The sequence below is a fragment of the Scylla paramamosain genome, chromosome 5 (assembly GCF_035594125.1).
Source record: "Scylla paramamosain isolate STU-SP2022 chromosome 5, ASM3559412v1, whole genome shotgun sequence".
Taxonomy (NCBI): domain Eukaryota; kingdom Metazoa; phylum Arthropoda; class Malacostraca; order Decapoda; family Portunidae; genus Scylla; species Scylla paramamosain.
In genome coordinates, this window is record NC_087155.1 from 26232556 (window position 1) to 26251605 (window position 19050).

At 38.3% G+C, this 19050-nt stretch overlaps 2 protein-coding genes across 12 annotated transcripts in view; both read right to left on the reverse strand.

Annotated features, from left to right (window-relative positions):
- The window catches only part of LOC135100742 (nose resistant to fluoxetine protein 6-like), an 18831-nt gene extending 15510 nt beyond the window's left edge, over nucleotides 1-3321 (reverse strand). For 3 of the 5 annotated variants that reach the window (XM_064003967.1, XM_064003964.1, XM_064003963.1), the window contains exons 1-7: nucleotides 3107-3320; nucleotides 1475-1615; nucleotides 1163-1310; nucleotides 773-941; nucleotides 495-601; nucleotides 157-248; nucleotides 1-2 (exon numbers count right to left, since the gene is read on the reverse strand). The exon at nucleotides 1-2 is cut by the window's left edge and continues 107 nt beyond it. In XM_064003967.1, coding sequence (XP_063860037.1) covers nucleotides 1-2; nucleotides 157-248; nucleotides 495-601; nucleotides 773-941; nucleotides 1163-1310; nucleotides 1475-1615; nucleotides 3107-3182 — 735 coding nt within the window. In that variant the 5' untranslated portion in view covers nucleotides 3183-3320. Of the gene's footprint in view, nucleotides 3-156; nucleotides 249-494; nucleotides 602-772; nucleotides 942-1162; nucleotides 1311-1474; nucleotides 1616-1723; nucleotides 1840-3106 lie in introns of those variants that run through there. The other 2 variants (XM_064003966.1, XM_064003965.1) reach the window with 2 other exon arrangements.
- A 2237-nt stretch (nucleotides 3322-5558) lies between these two features.
- Nucleotides 5559-19050, reverse strand: part of LOC135100743 (nose resistant to fluoxetine protein 6-like) — a 34860-nt gene continuing 21368 nt past the window's right edge. For 5 of the 7 annotated variants that reach the window (XM_064003971.1, XM_064003970.1, XM_064003968.1 and 2 more), the window contains 10 exons: nucleotides 17287-17371; nucleotides 15910-16070; nucleotides 15458-15626; nucleotides 14693-14786; nucleotides 13398-13497; nucleotides 11861-11993; nucleotides 8302-8497; nucleotides 7729-7871; nucleotides 7142-7250; nucleotides 5559-6717 (listed from right to left, as the gene is read on the reverse strand). In XM_064003971.1, the coding sequence (XP_063860041.1) occupies nucleotides 6566-6717; nucleotides 7142-7250; nucleotides 7729-7871; nucleotides 8302-8497; nucleotides 11861-11993; nucleotides 13398-13497; nucleotides 14693-14786; nucleotides 15458-15626; nucleotides 15910-16070; nucleotides 17287-17371 (1342 nt within the window). In that variant the 3' untranslated portion in view covers nucleotides 5559-6565. The remainder of the gene's footprint in view (nucleotides 6718-7141; nucleotides 7251-7728; nucleotides 7872-8301; nucleotides 8498-11860; nucleotides 11994-13397; nucleotides 13498-14692; nucleotides 14787-15457; nucleotides 15627-15909; nucleotides 16071-17286; nucleotides 17372-19050) is intronic. The other 2 variants (XM_064003973.1, XM_064003974.1) reach the window with 2 other exon arrangements.

Consider the following 19050-nt stretch of genomic DNA (forward strand, 5'->3'; position numbering starts at 1 on the left):
ACCTATGGAAGATAGGTACTATTAATACCTGCAGACAGCAGCATTACAGGACACCTGAATATTTTCATCTGCACCTGGCTGGGGCAAACTTCCTCTGGCTTGTGCAGGGTGGTAACAGAGTGTCAATGCTTGGCAGGGCTGGGTGACAGGATGTACCTTTGGCCAAATGGTCATTGCTGCTGAAGTGAAGGTAGATGTCCATGAGGGAAGCACAGCCAATGAGCACCAGCAGGAAAGTGACCAAGGACCTGTTCTGTCCAGAATGCACCAGCCGGCAGGAAATATGCACGAACAAGACAGAGGAGAGGTAGGCAGGAAGGAAAGTGGGCAGGAAAGAGGGATGACGGAGTGATTTCAGTAGTTTGTTATTGGCAAGACAAATACTGCTCATTTTACCACGACTTTCAGCACAAACATTTCATTGGAATACATCATGTGCATGTGCAAAAACAAGTGGACAAGTATGACATCTCAAAGAGAAAGATAAAACTCACACGAATCCTATATCACCATCTGTAAACTGGAGGTCAGTGTCTTGCTCCTCACAAAAGATGACTGCAGGATAAAATCCAGTGGGAACTAGGTACTGGGCGAGACTGTCCTGCAGAAACATGGAGACTGACATGTTACCCTACCTCCTCTACACACACACACACACACACACACCATTTATCTCAATAAAAATAATCAAACAAATAAATAAGTTACAACAAAGTAAGTGGTTTAGAAGCAGGGCACGGCAGAGATTCGCCATACTGTCTAGTCCACTAACCTGGAGTTCCTCCTTGGTGCACACATTAGGCATACAGGTTCCATATTCCATTTCTGGATAAATGGTCATACGCGGCTTCTGTGCCCACTCCCTCACCAAAGAAAAATCTAATTTCCCCGGGGCATGTCCCAACGGAAGCTGCTGGCGGACAAACGTCGCCTCCGTGTTCCTGAGGATAACAGTGTGTCACGCCACATGTGCCTGTAGTGGTGCAGTAATGGCAATAATAGCGGTTAAAGCTGGCAAAAGGTAATAAGTGATAAAGTACTGGGTAGACACAGAACTAAACTATCAATTTACGGAAACACTACATACGTACCGTATAAGTACTTACGTACTGGAACAACAATAGCAGTTAACTGAAAGACAGCGGTGCATCTGTATACTTACACATTTCCAATTCCGTAAGCATGTATCTTGCAATATTTTCCCTTGATAGTGCTGTCCGGAGAACTCGCGGTCACGCACTCATCGTAGAGGCCGTTATATTTATTACCAAACAATAATCCATCAGTATTCTTGCCCCACGAATCCACCACTGTATGAACATGTCATAGTTAAGCTAGAATTGCCTGACTGACTTAAAGAAAACAGGAAAGCGGGTTAAGTTATGAACACTATGATAAGATAATACGCCATTAAAAATTACAGAATTCTGCGTAAAAGAAATCTTACAGACAGAAGTCTACTCTCATAACTCACTGAATGCTGGCCACGTGAGGTTGCGCTGCAGGTCCTTGACCATGGTGCTGAGGGCCCGGCCACAGGGACTGGTTGGAGACACGGCCACAGGAAGGTACTGCACTGCGTTCTCCGCCGCTGTCTGCTGTACATATTCCAAAGCTGAGAGAGGTAGTGGAAAAGAAACATAAATAACCAGATGGGATCCCACTGGGCCTGCTAATCATAATTTCTACATTTCAGAGAGAGAGAGAGAGAGAGGGTATTCACTGTTATGTCATCATTAGCACTGATCAGATGACATAATCACGCAAGACAATATGATTTATGAGGCTCCAGACCGCCGTGACATTGCACAACAGTCCTTTAAGTAATCAGTAAACATTATCTATTTTTATCATTATTGAAGTGAATGTTGGCAGAGCGATTACAGGTACTTGTGTTATCTTGAGAATGACTAGGAAAAAAAATATGCCAGGTGTTACCAGCAAGAACCGATCGAGAGAGTCACACGTATAATAATAATAATAATAATAATAATAATAATAATAATAATAATAATAATAATAATAATAATAATAACAACAACAACAACAACAACAACAACAACAACAACAACAACAACGACAACAACAACAACAATGGACATCAAGTTATTTCCTGTCCATCAAAAGCCGCAGATGATTACTCTCTCTCTCTCTCTCTGGGTTTAAAATTTAAATTGATTCTTTCCTTTTCCAATTTGACATGAATGGGCTGTGCAAACATTAGTTGGTATTATATCACAGGAAGTCATAATTATCATTATAATTTATTTTCAAACTGCCGTTCCTTCTAGACACGGATTCGGAGGTGGAATCGAGGAAAAAAAATCTTTCCATGACAAACGCTCTCTATGAACCCCCAGCCCCCCCCCCCCAAAATAAAAAAAAGAAAAAAAAAAAGTAAATCCTCCTTTGTTATCCCTTTATTCATTAGTCCAATATCGTGATCAGGGTATCTTGGTTAAATTTAACAAGATCTAGTGGAAATATTTGTGGTTTTCGAAGATGTTTTTATGAGTCTGATAATAGTTTGGTAAGAACTGCACATCACCAAAGGGAAAAGTACTCATTGTAGTCTGACAAACCATCTTTGTGACTTTTAAAAATAGTCCTGATAAAGATTCGTATTCATGAATGCTTTACTCTTTTAGCATGACTGCTCCATGGAGATTATTTTTCGCGTTCTTGTGGATGTTTTTCTTCCCTATCGACGATGTAGAGTCCTTGTTAAACTATTACTTGGATCACGAAAACCTCGAACAACTTCCACTATGGCATGCACTCATCACAGCCAGTACAACACAGGTGTCGGACATCGTATGAGACAGACTCCTAACGTGGTATTATAATATTCGTGGTGTAGTTTGTAAAATTATCGATTAGTGTGAGAAACATTACTTCTATTAAGATATCACCAGCAGACTCGACATACAAATTCAATGAAGCGATGGAAAACATTTACCTCGTACCATGTTCAAAATATCCTCTCGTGCTCTCGAGTCTTGCAGCCCCAGGCTTACTATTTCCACTCGGTAACTTTCTGCAAGGACAAGCCCTTGGGTGTATTTCAGAACTTATACGTAATACACGACAATAACCAGTGTCTCACCCATATTCAGCGAGGACTCTGCGCCTCGCCCTGCCCCACACAGCAAGAGTAGCAGCAGCAGCAGTCCCGTCAGCATTTTCTGAAGTGTCGCTGCACAGCCATACAACTAAATGCCAACACCGAGGCGACACCTTCAGTACTAAAAAAGCTGTGTTTTATCTTTCAGTTATCTCCTCTATATAGGCCAGTCGTATCAGGTACTCATTTGATCAAAGCGGTTTCTGACGGTTATAGGAGAGAGAGAGAGAGAGAGAGAGAGAGAGAGAGAGAGAGAGAGAGAGAGAGAGAGAGAGAGAGAGAGAGAGAATTATTCACAATTAAGCAGGAGGCATGAAAGATAAGTCTTCGAAATTACACAAGAGCCAATCCGGCGCGACTGGATCTGCTCAGCGTGGAAGACCACAAGTTAGTGTGTTTTGGTGACTTATGGTTCCCAGTATACGTACATATGATATATTATCTGTTTACATATTTGTATTCATGTTATATCTTATAATAGACCATTTACTGCCCAAAAAGTTTTGGCTTTATGAGGGTTGTCTACAGCATATATATATATATATATATATATATATATATATATATATATATATATATATATATATATATATATATATATATATATATATATATATTAACATCTTGTGTACTTTTGTAGGCATAGTAAGACGTTTCTTCTGTATCTTATGTCCAGCCCCGTCAAAATGTATCAATTTAAAATATCCAAAACCTTGCAACCCACAGCATGTCAGACCCTCATTTCGGACTTGAATTGTATCAAACAAAAGAAGAGCATTAATAAGACAACTCCAGAAACTAAATTGACCAACTCTTCAGATACGTAATTATTTTTTTGTGAATGGCCTTATGAGCTTTTTTCTTTTCATTGGCTGGACTTTGTAACATCCATTAAAAAAGATACAAATAAAAGGATAAAAATGCTAAAATCTTCCTTTTCTTAAATACTTACACTGCTCTTAAGAAAATGTGAAGCAGTATAGGTTGATTTGATTTATGGCGCTGCAACATCGCGATTGTATGAAGCTGTGTAGGCCAGCGTAGGTAAAAAAATATAAATAAATAAATAAATAAATAATAAAAATAAGGATGTCTATATTCTGATCCACTAAAAAAATATGAACACATTAAATACTATTGGAAATGCCTCGTTTTTCTGCCACCCTTTCTCCTCCCAGCAAACCTGGCTAGTACGTGACATGGGGCATTTTAGGGATCAAAGCTCCCCAGATGAAAAATTTGTAACATGTAAATTTACACTTGACCACACTCCATTACTAGTTCAAAATTATTTAACATACCCGAGCCTAAATATTTCACACACACACACACACACACACACACACACACACAAATACACACACAAAAAAAAAAAAAAATAAATAAAAAAAATAAAAATAAATAAATAAAAAAATAAAACAAATAAAATGAATAAATAAATAAATAAAAAAAAATAAAAAATAAGTGAATAAATAATAATAATAATAATAATAAAATAAATAAAAATAAATAAAAATAAATAAATAAAATAAAACTAAATAAAACCTAGAGATTATTGTACTGGTCTGGATAGATTGAAGGGGAAAAAAAAAAAAAAAAAAAAAAAAAAAAAAAATATATATATATATATATATATATATATATATATATATATATATATATATATATATATATATATATATATATATATATATATATATAAAGGCTGTAATATTGAATTCTTGAACACTGAATGCTCAAATGAGTCAATCACTGTCTTTAAAAAGGTGAGTTCTCGGTCACACTATTACTGATTCATCAGAAGGATAAAACAGATATGTAGAGGTAGTGATTATTACTGATATTTTAGTTGATATTCTGTGAAATGCTTTTGCCTCACTTGTGTGTGTGCATACGAGTACATACAATAGCTCACACTCTGAGTCCCAGGGGATAGCTGTATCTTTTTCCCTCCTCACCTACCTCTAGTAGCTCTTGTGCTGCCATCGATTGGCACTCCTTACCTTTCATCCTGTCACTCTCCTCCACTTCATTGGGATATGCATCCACCCACCATTTAGTGTCATCCACTCATTTCTGAGTGATGTGGCATATACCAATGCCTTAAGGGACAGAAGAAATATCACTGGAATTATAATTTGGAGAAGTGTTAAGTACTGTCAGGAGCTTTCTTCAGCTTCTGGTGTTCAGTGCAATAGGTTAGCATGGTTGGCAGAGATCTGAGGTTGCAACCTGTATGATTCCACAGGTTAACATGGCAAACAAAGCTTCAGAACTTGCTAACTGGATGGAGCCCCTTGCCCCAAGTGAACTGCCACACCCCTCATTGTGGTGGGGTGGTGAACATGATGATTTATTGTCATGGCCAATGTGTGACAGTTAAGGGAACTTTTGTTAGCTGTGGTTTTCTGACTTGGCAAAAATTCTACAAAAGTTTTGCACAATATTTTATTTTCATTATTTACTTATTTGTATTAACTGTTTTTTCAGGAATGAAATCATGTGGTCAAATCAGCAGCATTTTGTCAAAGGCTTGCTAAATGTCACATCACCAGGACCAAATTCACCCACCCACATGACCACTACACTATGCAATGTGTCTGGATGCTTTATCTTGGCTATCCCTCCTTTGTGGGGATGTCAACCTGGTATACTGGCAGGTATACTTGTTGCTGCAGTCACTATGAAGTCTGCTATAGTATAACTTTCTTTACATGAAATATTCTTTATATATTACTTTTTATGTATATCATACCTCATGCATCCATCTACTGTTCAACTTGTGGTGAAGCATCTCATGTGTGAGGAGGGAGATAAAACATTTCTATAGTGGTAACTGACTTGAGTTAAGCAAACACAACACCTTCACAGTAAACACTGGAACTACAAAAGGCATTGCAATTTATTTGCCATTTACTTGTCACTTTATAGTGCACAGCATCTGAGAATGCTGTGCTGCCCTATCCCTATATCTACTTTTATCCAGCTTTATGTGTGTGTGTGTGTGTGTGTGTGTGTGTGTGTGTGTGTGTGTGTGTGTGTGTGTGTGTGTGTGTGTGTGTGTGTGTGTTGTTAAGTTTCAGTTTTCAGATGTCACTATTACTTCTACACATGACTGAGTCACACTGACATAATAATCAATAAATGAAAAGTCACATTTATTTACTCTATCTAAAAGTGTGATTTTTTTCCTCTATTATCTCTTCAGATGACAAGGTTTACCTAAATCCATCACCACCAGTAAGAGGTTGATACATGCAACAACAAGAGCTACTCTGAACACCTGTGTTTCCACACCCTGGTATTACATTTGGGCAGCAGTAGTCTGATATCTACCTTTGCAAATGATTATGTTTTAAGTGCACTCTGACTACTAAGAGACTGATGCATGTACAATAGCTACTCTAGACACCTTGGGCAACAGGGGTCTGATAGTTGCCTCTACAATGCTGTCACTGTTTTGGAGGCTTCAAGAGTTTTCTCTGTTGTTATAATGTTCTCTGTCATGAAGGCAGGGTTAGAAACACCATTGGTTGGCACATGGGGCTCAACATTCTCCTGTACTGCAGGCTTCCGTGGAGATGAGCCATGATCTGTGAATGGAGGTGATAAACACTGATGACTGATTGACAGAAGCAGACTGTGAGTGGTTCTATACAAACAGGAACTGAATTAAGAAACATTACTGTTTGTCTACCTAGTATACACCAGACTAGGATCTTCATTAAGGGAAAGAAACCAGACATGACATTTTCATTATGGGAATAAAAGTTCTGAGGAAAGCGTTCCCAGTGTCCTCATTCTATGTCTTTCATTTAACTTTTATGATACACAGGAAGAGAAATGGAGAAAGGAAAGATTTGGGAGTAATTTTGAATAAGGAATTAATACTAGAGAATCACATAAATTAAGTTAAAATATGTATTATTGGCAAAAATGAGTGGCATGCATGCATGTATGCATATAAGCACACGTGCACACACACACACACACACAAACACATACAAGTATTCTTACTTGGTCTGAGTAGTATTTTCTCTAAGCCAACAATAGGGGACTCAGCCATGAGGGACAGCAACAAAGCACCACCAATAGCAATGACCACAGCACCCACTGTTGAGATGATCTGTGCATATATGTGAAGTGAGCAGCAGTACACAGTGACCTGCAGCAGCAGTGTTAGCAATCCCATGGTTAATGGTAAGAGTCATTATTCTATTATTCTACTGGCATGGTAATTCCTTCTGAATTTCAATTTTTAAATACATCTACCTCCTCTTCAACTCTCCCATCTTAAGCTGCAAGTTTCCAAGCCCTAAATCACATCTTCCCTCTTTCTCCTAACTTCTGTCTACAAACTGCAAGGAATTTCTAGATTTCCCTCAGTGAAAGGATGACTTCTGAAGGAGCTACATAAGAGGATTCTTTGAACAGCTATGTACTGGTTAAACATTTAAAGATAGTGATGTGTATTCACAATACAACTTAGATGTCATTGCAAACACAGGATAATGTGGTTTGAGAACACACCAAAGACATTCAGTTTCCATTCTCAATCTTAAAGTGACAGATCACAAGAAAAGTGAAAAGCAAGGTAACAATACCGTGTTGATGTGGGTGAAATAGTATACATCTCGAGAGTTGTAGAACAGGAAATACTGCACAGGGAAGGCCACTAGATATGTAGCATAGGTGAGGCGGCTGATTGGCTGCCACACTGGATGTGACAGGAATCCATTCACCACACCTGTGGGTACATTCCATAACTTGGTCTCAGCTAAGGTGAAGTGTGTTCATATGAATTTCTATAAGAATGTGACCACTGCAAGAAACATGCTAGCAGCATTTGTTCATACACATCATACACACTCCACTATTTCTCTTCCTCTCACACATATTTTTCATCACTATCATGCCACTTTACAAAATAGGTCCCTCAGTTTTTATATACTTGTGTGTATTTAGCTATTTGTATTTACCTTGTTGTGAGACATAGGAAAAGAGACATACTTAGGCCTGTGCTGTCCTGTCTCTATATTTCTTGGCATCTAACTCTGCCTTAAATTCATGAATTCTGTGTGTGTGTGTGTGTGTGTGTGTGTGTGTGTGTGTGTGTGTGTGTGTGTGTGTGTGTGTGTGTGTCAGAAACACACTCCAACCACTTGCACAAAACATACCTCCATAACCATTGTGACATGCAAACACCAACCAGCTTAGTGCAGCACCCCAGGCCAGCCGGTGCAAGCCACCATATGTCAAGCATGACATCAACTCATAAGGTGTTGGCGATATGAAGTGGTTGTAGCTGTACATGCCAAACACCACCAGAAGGCCTGTGATGGCAGCAAGCGTCCACCCCACTGTCACCACCAACTGAGGGAGGGAGTGAGAGCAAGGCATCATCTTCCTCACATCAAGAGAGGGACACAAAAGGGGGTACTTTCCTTAGTATACAGGATAGCTCACAAGTTTTTCTGGAAATTCTGAGGGCTGGAAGGTCATGCTGTTTTAAGCAGAAAATATTCTATTGGTATATGTGTTTAATACTTTGGTTTAATAGTAAGAAAAGCTTGAAAAATGACAGGAGGCATGTTCTAGATTGACTTCTTACATTCTTGTTTGTTTGTAATCAGTAGTGAAGGTGCCCAGGGATAGTGGAGGGTGCTGCAGAGGGTGCTAGAGAAACACAATTGTACAAAGCTGCTGTATATTAATAAAAACTGCGGCAGTACAAAGGAGTGCCAGCTGCCAAGTCTAAGCCTGAGGCTACTCATGACTCGATTGGCTGACAAAGTCTGCATGGGACGATGCTGCGCGTGGGGGTGGTGGACACAGTGTGGGGCTGTGTCCAAAGATGATGATTATGATACTTACTACAAAAATTAACTAAGGAGATGTTTCATATTCATAACATAATTCATCTTTAACTCCTTATCTGCTCTGCCTCATCTGCTCTGCTGACTTAGCTTCCTATATTCTCTCATTTATATTTTGCTAGACTACCTAACGTTATCTTTCTCTTCTCGAGATCATATATTATCTACTTTCTTTAAGAAACTTTATTTTGCTTAGGAAATACTTTATATTTATAACATAATTCATGTTTTACTCCTAACCTCCCCTTATCTTGCCATGAATATAACATTATCTTTCTCTTTTTGACATCATATATCATCTATTGTCTTTAAGAAAGATATAAATTAAGACTTATTTTCATCAATAACAATAACAGAAGTACTTACTCTTAGGGGGCAACCATACTGCTTCATTTAGATATCAAGATTGCCCAAGATAACTCAGGAGTGTGCTATGGATTTGTTGAAGATTGGTCTTGGTTTCTACCTGGCATCTTTGAAGCAAGATTGCTGAAATCTTGATGACAAAAACATGCCATTTTGGTCTCACCAAAGATTGCACTTCAAAGACAAGCACAATCTTGGATGATAAAAATACGCCTTATACAGACACCTTGTTTCTTGTTCCGTCACATTTCCAGTTTTGCTTTTCTAGTCATAGATTTGCTTCCAAATTAACTGCACTCAACACTACGCTGGCATGCTTTTTTAAAACAATAATTTACGTAAATGAAAACTAAAAGAAGAGTCTGAGTCAATAGGAGGATGATGTGCAAGTTTTGAAAGACAAAAATGAATACCTAGCAAAAGCAGAGGGCCACTAAGCTGTGTTCACAATGATGGAAGGAGAAACAAGGTGCCTCCTGTCACTTTTCAAGCCATTCTCACTATTAAACCAAAGTATTAAACACATATACCCATAAAATAATTTTTGCTTAGAATAGCATAACCTTCTAATTTCCAGAGTTTCCAGAGAAACTTGTGAATCACCCTGTGCGGTGACTTGTTGAAGAGTAAATAGATAGAAGCATATGGAAATTCTTGTAGATTAAGCCAAGTAATAATGTGATGATGAGACAGTCAAGCCTGACCTAAATCTACGTGGGCCTTGGTGGCCATTGTGGCCTGATCAGTAAGGTGATGAACTTGGGTTTCTGTCAGAGTCTTGACAAAGATTTCATTCCTGACAAGCCTCTCATAGCCACTCCATCCTGCCCTCAAATCAGAAGACCCTCACCCAAGCCTGATGGGGTCCCTCCTATTGTTCTCCGAAACTGTGCCTCCGTACTTGCACCTTGCCTAGTCAAACTCTTTCAGCTCTGTCTGTCAACATCTACCTTTCCTTCTTGCTGGAAGTTTGCCTACATTCAACCTGTTCCTAAAAAGGGTGACCGTTCTAATCCCTCAAACTACCATCCTATTGCTTTAATTTCCTGCCTATCTAAAGTTTTTTAATCTATCCTCAACAGGAAGATTCTTAAACATCTATCACTTCACAACCTTCTATCTGATCGTCAGTATGGGTTCCGTCAAGGCCGCTCTACTGGTGATCTTCTGGCTTCCCTTACCGAGTCTTGGTCATCCTCTTTTAGAGATTTTGGTGAAACTTTTGCTGTTGCCTTGGACATATCAAAAGCTTTTGATAGAGTCTGGCACAAAGCTTTGATTTCCAAACTACCCTCCTACGGTTTCTATCCTTCTCTCTGTAACTTCATCTCAAGTTCCCTTTCTGACCGTTCTATTGCTGCTGTGGTAGACGGTCACTGTTCTTCTCCTAAATCTATTAACAGTGGTGTTCCTCAGGGTTCTGTCCTGTCACCCACTCTCTTCTTATTATTCATTAATGATCTTCTAAACCAAACTTCTTGTCCTATCCACTCCTACGCTGATGATACCACCCTGCACTTTTCCACATCTTTTCATAGACGTCCAACCCTTCAGGAGGTAAACATATCATGCAGGGAAGCCACAGAACGCTTGACTTCTGATCTTTCTAAAATTTCTGATTGAGGCAGAGCAAACTTGGTATTGTTCAATGCCTCAAAAACTCAATTCCTCCATCTGTCAACTCAACACAACCTTCCAGACAACTATTCCCTCTTCTTCAATGACACTCAACTGTCCCCCTCTTCTACACTGAACATCCTCGGTCTGTCCTTTACTTATAATCTGAACTGGAAACTTCACATCTCATCTCTAGCTAAAACAGCTTCTATGAAGTTAGGCGTTCTGAGACGTCTCCGCCAGTTTTTCTCACCCCCCCAGCTGCTAACTCTGTACAAGGGCCTTATCCGTCCATGTATGGAGTATGCTTCACATGTCTGGGGGGGGTTCCACTCATACTGTTCTTCTAGACAGGGTGGAATCAAAAGCTTTTCGTCTCATCAACTCCTCTCCTCTAACTGACTGTCTTCAGCCTCTCTCTCACCGCCGCAATGTTGCATATCTAGCTGTCTTCTACCACTATTTTCATGCTAACTGCTCTTCTGATCTTGCTAACTGCATGCCTCCCCTCCTTCCGCGGCTTCGCTGCACAAGACTTTCTTCTTTCTCTCACCCCTATTCTGTCCACCTCTCTAACGCAAGAGTTAACCAGTATTCTCAATCATTCATCCCTTTCTCTGGTAAACTCTGGAACTCCCTGCCTGCTTCTGTATTTCCACTTTCCTATGAGTTGAATTCTTTCAAGAGGGAGGTTTCAAGACACTTATTCATCAATTTTTGACCACTGCTTTGACCCTTTTATGGGACTGGCATTTCAGTGGACATTTTTTTTATTAGATTTTTGTTGCCCTTGGCCAGTGTCCTTCCTACATAAAAAAAAAAAAAAGCCATCTTCTCAAGCCTTCCCAAACCACTATGACCACACACATTCACTTACTGGGCTCATCTTGTATCTTGTGTTGCCTTGCTTGAAGAAAATGTACCCCACCCAAACCCCGGCCAACCAAGGGCTTGCACGAGTCCAGGGGGGCAGGTACACCAGGTTAAAGTATTTTTGGTAGAGACTTAAACTGAAAGAGAAACAGAGCATGAGATACAATTTTCATGTCTTGGGATATGCTACTGTACAGATGATGTGAAAATATAGGAATATAGAAGGTTAAGAATATGAAGCAAAATTCATGTTATCTCCCTGTAACATTGGTTGTGTGTGTATTTACCTAGTTGTATTTACCTAGTTGTATAGTACAGGGTCCGAGCCAAAGCTCAATTAGTCCTGTCTCCATACCCGAATTTATCTAATCTCTCTTTAAACATGTGCACACTCTTTGCCACAACCACTTCTTCTTTTAAGTTATTCCATATTTCAACCGTTCGATGCGGAAAGCTGTATTTTTTAATATCTCCCAAACAATGACTCTTCTTTAATTTCTTCATATGTCCCCTTGTACGTCTATCTCCTTCCTCCACTTTTACAACTAGGTCATCTCTGTCTATCTTCACCATGTTGTTTACTAATTTGAACATTGTTATCAGGTGTCCTCTTTCCCTTCTTTCTTGCAGTGTTGGTAATCCAATTTCTTCCAGTCTTTCCTCATAACTTAGGTCTTCCAATTCAGGTATAATTTTCGTAGCTGTTCTTTGTATCCTTTCCAATTTCCTTATATCTTTCTTCTTGTGTGGAGACCATACCACTGCTGCGTATTCCAGTTTGGGGCGTATCATGTGTTATAATTTTCTTCATCATTTCTTTGTCTAGGTAATTAAATGCCACCCTGATGTGTGTGTGTGTGTGTGTGTGTGTGTGTGTGTGTAAGAGAGAGAGAGAGAGAGAGAGAGAGAGAGAGAGAGAGAGAGAGAGAGAGAGAGAGAGAGAGAGAGAGAGAGAGAGAGAGAGAGAGAGAGAGAGAGAGAGAGAGAGAGAGAGAGAGAGAGAGAGAGAGAGAGAGAGAGAGAGAGAGAGAGAGAGAGAGAGAGAGAGAGAGAGAGAGAGAGAGAATCAAAGCATATAAGAACAGATTTACTAGAAAGCCTTGTATTTCTAAGTCAAGCACCAGGTATGTATCATGTCAAGGATACACACCTAAAAATGTTGTATCTATTGCTATCTTCTGTCATTTTCACACTAGCTGCTCTTATGATCTTCCTAACTGCATGCCTCCCCTGCTGCAGCCTTACAGCACACAACTTTCTACTTTCTCCCAATTCTACTATATCCACCTTTCTATTTCAAGAGTTAATCAGCATTCTCGATCATATATCACTTTTTCTAGTAAACTCTGAAATCTCTGCCTACTTTTGTATTTCTGCCTTCCTATGACTTGAATTCTTTCAAGAGGGTGGTTTCAAGACACTTATCCTCCAGTTTTGTATGATCCTTTGGGACTGGGAATCTAGAGGGCCTTTTTTTTTCAAACTTTTTGATGCCCTTTGACAATGATCCTCTTCCAAAAAAAAAAGTCAGGCATACTCACTCAATGGATATGAGTGTGGTTGGAGGAAGGTTTTTGTCGTAAATGATAGCAGCAGGGATGATGGCAGACAAAGCTGTCAAGAGCAGGAGCCAAGCCTTGCCTGCTGGGTGGAAGTATTGAGTCACAGAATCATGCATTTTTACTATATGATACTGTGCTATTCATATTTGTATCATGCAGTCAAATAAATACCATGGGTTTAACTCAACATAGTAAAAACATAATCATAATGGAAGCTTAAAGAAAAGATGGCACAAAAACTTCTAACTATAACTTAAATCACAGATTAAAAAACTTGAATAAAATTATTCATTAGTAAGTTAAAATTAAAGCAAAGAATTATAATATCAAAATCTTCCTATATATGACTTGAATAATCTGTTGGTTGCAGAAATTTTTGCCCTGTGGTAATCATCTTTTTATTCTGAAAGTGTTCATATATTGCTGACTGGAAGTACAACAGATGACCTTGGGATATGTTCATTACATTCCTGATATCTAGGCTCTGTCATTCTCTTCTCGTCATGGGCTCAAACCCCATCTAAATGTTCTCTCTGAGAAAGCTCGGTTAATCTTTATAGAAAATAGAGTCTAGTCTAGTCTTTTCATGATACATGTAGGAAAATGAGACACCAAAAATCTCAATCTAAATGAAGGGAAGAAGACAAGTAATAACTAGGAGTGCAAAGGCCCCAAAACTGACAATCATTATGGTTCTGATATTTAAGGTGGTGTCCTGTTTTGCCAGCCTGGTGAAGGCTTCTTACAGCTAAGGATTTTTTTTACTTTTAGGTATATTTCTCAGTCTCTGTGAATAACCATAAAGGGAATCATGAAAAAAATCAAGCTGTTTGGTGAAGGAAACAGTGTTAATAACTATAAAATTTTCTAGCTAGTCTATTTCAAAGCTTGTTCCTTCTGAAATGTTCCTGAAAAGAGTCTGCACAGCATAAGAGATTTCATTTCTAGGCAAACACTCCCTCTTGCTTGTTCATTACTATCTCTTTCACAAATTTACTCTTTTGTGCTTTCCTTCCATATTCCAACTTTCTATGGCACACTAAACCAGAATAAGCACTTCTTATGGATGTTTGTTTCACAGTTCCAGGACAAATACTAAGAGAAATAAAAACCAATGTTGTGGAACATGAATTTTCATCAACACACCCATCACTCAGGAGCCAAGGCCCAATGAAGACAATGAAAACCTTTAATTTTAATGAACTTTAACTAGTAAAGATTTTAGAGACTGTATGCACTAGACTGCAATATATTCAATACAATCCCATACTGACCAATATCTTCATAGAAATAAAGGGGAAGAATGATGAGGGGTGCCACCAAGTACATCTGCATGTCAGCTGCAATGTACCAAGTCTGTGGCAAGCACTAGGGAGGGAGAAAATATTGCTGTTAATGAATATTAATAAAACAAGGCTCTTGAAATGTAAGGATCCTATCTGTCTGCACCTAACTGTAACAAGAGTCATTGCATTACATACAGGAGAAAAGGGTTAAAGCTAAAGATAAAATTTTTCTTTATATCTTGCCTTTTCTACCCCTCCAGGAATGTCATTAACCATTTTTGGTCTCTTGGACCAAGCACACACACGTTCACATACAACATTCACATAGACAGGAGGGCAGGACTGACAGCCTTTCATTTCAAGTAAGACACAAGACCACAACTCCTTGCCTAACATCTTGCACCTATTCACTAGTACTTGAACATGAACCACATCACTGGAGGAGAACTCCAACAATTAGTCTCCACCTGACCTGGGATTAAAACACTGGATCTCTTGGCTATAAGCTAAGTGCACTAAACATTACACTGCCTGGCTGCATACAGACATAAAGATAGATAAACAGCAATTTCTCAAACTTCCGATTCTACACTTAAATCAATTCCCTTATGCAGAAATATAAACTTTCAAGTTTATCCTCTAAATGCACACACACACACACACAGATTACGAGAGAAAAACTCTATTAAAGACAGAGAGAGAGATAGGACATACATACACACACATTTCTCAATTGTCTCATGAATGACTTACTGATCCACCATCTGGTATGAAGTTATTGACAAAGGTGACATCCTTCCACCAGTTTTTGGCACAACTGGTTTGCCAAGACATATTCCACACATAGGACAATGGACCGGATAAAAAGAAGCGCATCACAGTAGCTTGAAATCCACACATGATGCCAATAGCTGGAACGATGCTGAGGATGAGGAAGAGGCAAGAATGTTATAAGTCATGAGTGTTGTTTGTGTTAACTTTGTGGATTTTCTCTCTTCCTTATGGAGTTGTCATGGTATCAAAATAAGAATACTGTAACAATCTCTCTCTCTCTCTCTCTCTCTCTCTCTCTCTGCATGAACACTACACAGAACATGTCTGTGTGGTTGTACACTAAAATCCCAAATGGTGTTGTTTTTTTTCTCAATGAGGATGTTGCATTGATATTAAAACATACATAGAATATTAAAATCTCTCTTTCTCACCGTAAGATTCTGTGGGAGTAGAAGAGGAAGATATTAAAGGATCTGGTTCTTTTGGTTTCCTTGAGAACACTGTAAGACAGCAAGAGGCCACTCAGGAAAAAGAAAGTGTCTACACTGGGGTATCCATTGAGGAGAGTCTGGCCAAGGATGCTCTCAAACTTCTGAGAATGTAACAATAGTAGTAAAAGTAATAACAGAAGTAATTGCAGCAGCAGCAGCAGCAGCAGCAGCAGCAGCAGCAGCAGCAGTAGTAGTAGTAGTAGTAGTAGTAGTAGTAGTAGTAGTAGTAGTAGTAATAGTAGTAGTAGTAGTAGTAGTAGTAGTACAGTTGGTCTTCCTTTAACACAATAATTTTCTTCAAAAAGGCCATCATGTTAGAAAAATATTGTGTTAGAACTCTTGAAACCCCTTATTTCCTTCTGCACATCAGCCCAAAGTTCCCTTTTTGAGCCCAATACTGGTAAAGTTTTTGGCACCTATCACTATCTTCTCTCCATCTTCAGTCCTATGTGCGTGTCATCCCCAGTTTTCATCCAAGTTGAGAAGGGAGCGCTTGTGAAGAGAGGGCTGGGCACTGAGGCTGGGGTTGGGGTGGTTGGCCATTGCAGCAAAGGAGTAGTAGGCCACTTACAAAGGCAAAAAAGTGTAATTCACCTACTACAACACACTGGATTGTCTGAGGTAAGAGAGCTCATACTGGATTGGTTGGGAGTATTTACTCACTCATGATACTCACTGCTTTAATCCTTAACTAAACTCATTTAATTTGAGTAACTCCTAAGTCACGATTACTATTACTATTACTGAGGGGGTGGCAGCAGATATGTAAATGTTTTGAATGTGAAAAGTCATGCTAAAAGAAACTTTCTTACTCAATTTTTAGGCAGTGTTTTAGTAGTAGTAGTAGTAGAAGTAGCAGTAATAGGTGGTAGTAGTAGTAGTAGTAGTAGTAGTAGTAGTAGTAGTAGTAGTAGTAGTAGTAGTAGTAGTAGTAGTAGGTGGTAGTAGTAGTAGTAGTAGTAGTAGTAGTAGTAGTAGTAGTAGTAGTAGTAGTAGTAATAGTAGTAGTAGTAAGTATATGAACCTCTCTGCTCCAGCAGTGATATAAATAAATATTTTGCTTGTGAAAGGTCTTTGCATTACTACAATAGGTTTCTATTAATCAACAAATATGTAAATAATGTTATTTTGTTAGTGGGTAATGAGAATAACAGTTTGAAAATGGCAAACTTTAAATACTTCTTGATCTGTGTTACTTTTTTTATGCTTGTTACCTACATCTTATGAATACAGATGTGCTGATCTTTAAAAAGTAGGAAATGGAAGATTATATTAATAAAGGGTAACAATAAAAAATAATATGTCAGTGGTCCTTACCTGAAATACTTGTAATATATTTGCTGTATTTGGAAAAGGAATGTTTGACTGATGACACCATATCACCCACGTCATGGAAAGTGTTCTGCAAAGGCAGAAACAATGACGAAACTTAATGACACAGAAGCAGCTGAAACACTAAGAGTACATAAACTGAGAGTTCCCTGATATGTATGCTATGCTCATGTCTTCATCTATGGCACTTCACTTTCTATTACATTTATTTTTCAACTATCTAACATTTTCTGGTCAAGGAAGACTAGTGAATTAGGTACATACTCGTATACCAAATGTGATTACCACATATAAACCTGTATTTACTGACAGGATTAGGATCATTATCATGGATTTAATTTAAGCTATACATATTACTGTATAAACAAAGAACAGATGCTCAGCACTCTTAGGGTGTTTGTACTATACTCAAAGCCTTAATAAACTTGAGTGCCGAGACTTGTTTCTGTCCCACACAACAACATGTCAAGGACAAGAATGGACAGTTATGCAGCTCAGTTATATGAGTATAACAGCTACGTACATGGAAACTTAATTCCAAATTTTCCCAAAAACTAAACATGCTTTCCCTATTCATGGAAAAAAATAATCAGTGAAAAAAAAAAAAAAAATCTTTGCCAAACACTACAAATGCTCTCCCTATACATAGAAATTTTCAGCTTTTATATATATATATATATATATATATATATATATATATATATATATATATATATATATATATATATATATATATATATATATATATATATATATATATATATATATATATATATATATATATATATATATATATATATATATATAATTTCTTTCAGTTCTTAATTAAGTACTTGAATGAGCCTGTTAGAGTTGATATCTTTTCAATTTGTGTTCATTTCTTTACCTGACAAGCAAAACTGAAAAATTTTGAGTTTTGAAACATTATTTTATCTACACACAATACTTATAGGTAAATTACTGGGAGAGGGAGCAGATATAGACTAAGACTGTAAAAGCACTAAAGGCACACATTTTACTAATCCAGCTATAACAAAATGTAAAACAGAAATAGATGATGAATGGTTTAGACTGTTCCACCTCTGTTACCAGAAGCTCTAACAACTACTAGTCAATGTTAGGTTAGGTTTTCTTCTATAAATCCCAGGCCTAACAACCACTAGCCAATGTTTCCATGTCATGACCTCTTATTCAGTAAACAAGTTATCTGATGACTGTCATGACATAATGCATTGTGCTCTGAAATATGTACTGAAAAAGTTATCTGGAGTCAGCCATGACTGGGAGTGGCTGGAACTGGTGCAACACTCCACATCACAGGCATGTTACTGGTTGAGCCAAAGTGATCACCAAGACCAAAGTGAATTTTTATCAGCCTGGTAGGCCTCTTGATTGGAGCTAACCCTGTACATGCTACATTTCAACTATTCTGATGTTTTTTTGTGGGGAAGTTAATTAAGTGAGCAAATCCTTGACTATCTCACAGCTACAGTGATAACCTTTAACTATATTCTACTATAGCTTATCTCTTCCCACCCTCCTCCTTGTCACTAATCACTCCTTTCCTTACAGTTTTGGTGGAGGGAGGAGGAGAGAAAAAAAGAAGGTGACGGGAGTAAAGGGACCAATGAAGGTCATGACTTTCTTTTCCCTATCCTCTTTTTCTTCTTTGTGTCCAAACATTTGGGTCACCCTGTACAACAGTCATTCCTGTACACATACTGTACATTTACACCTCTCTGTGTCTGT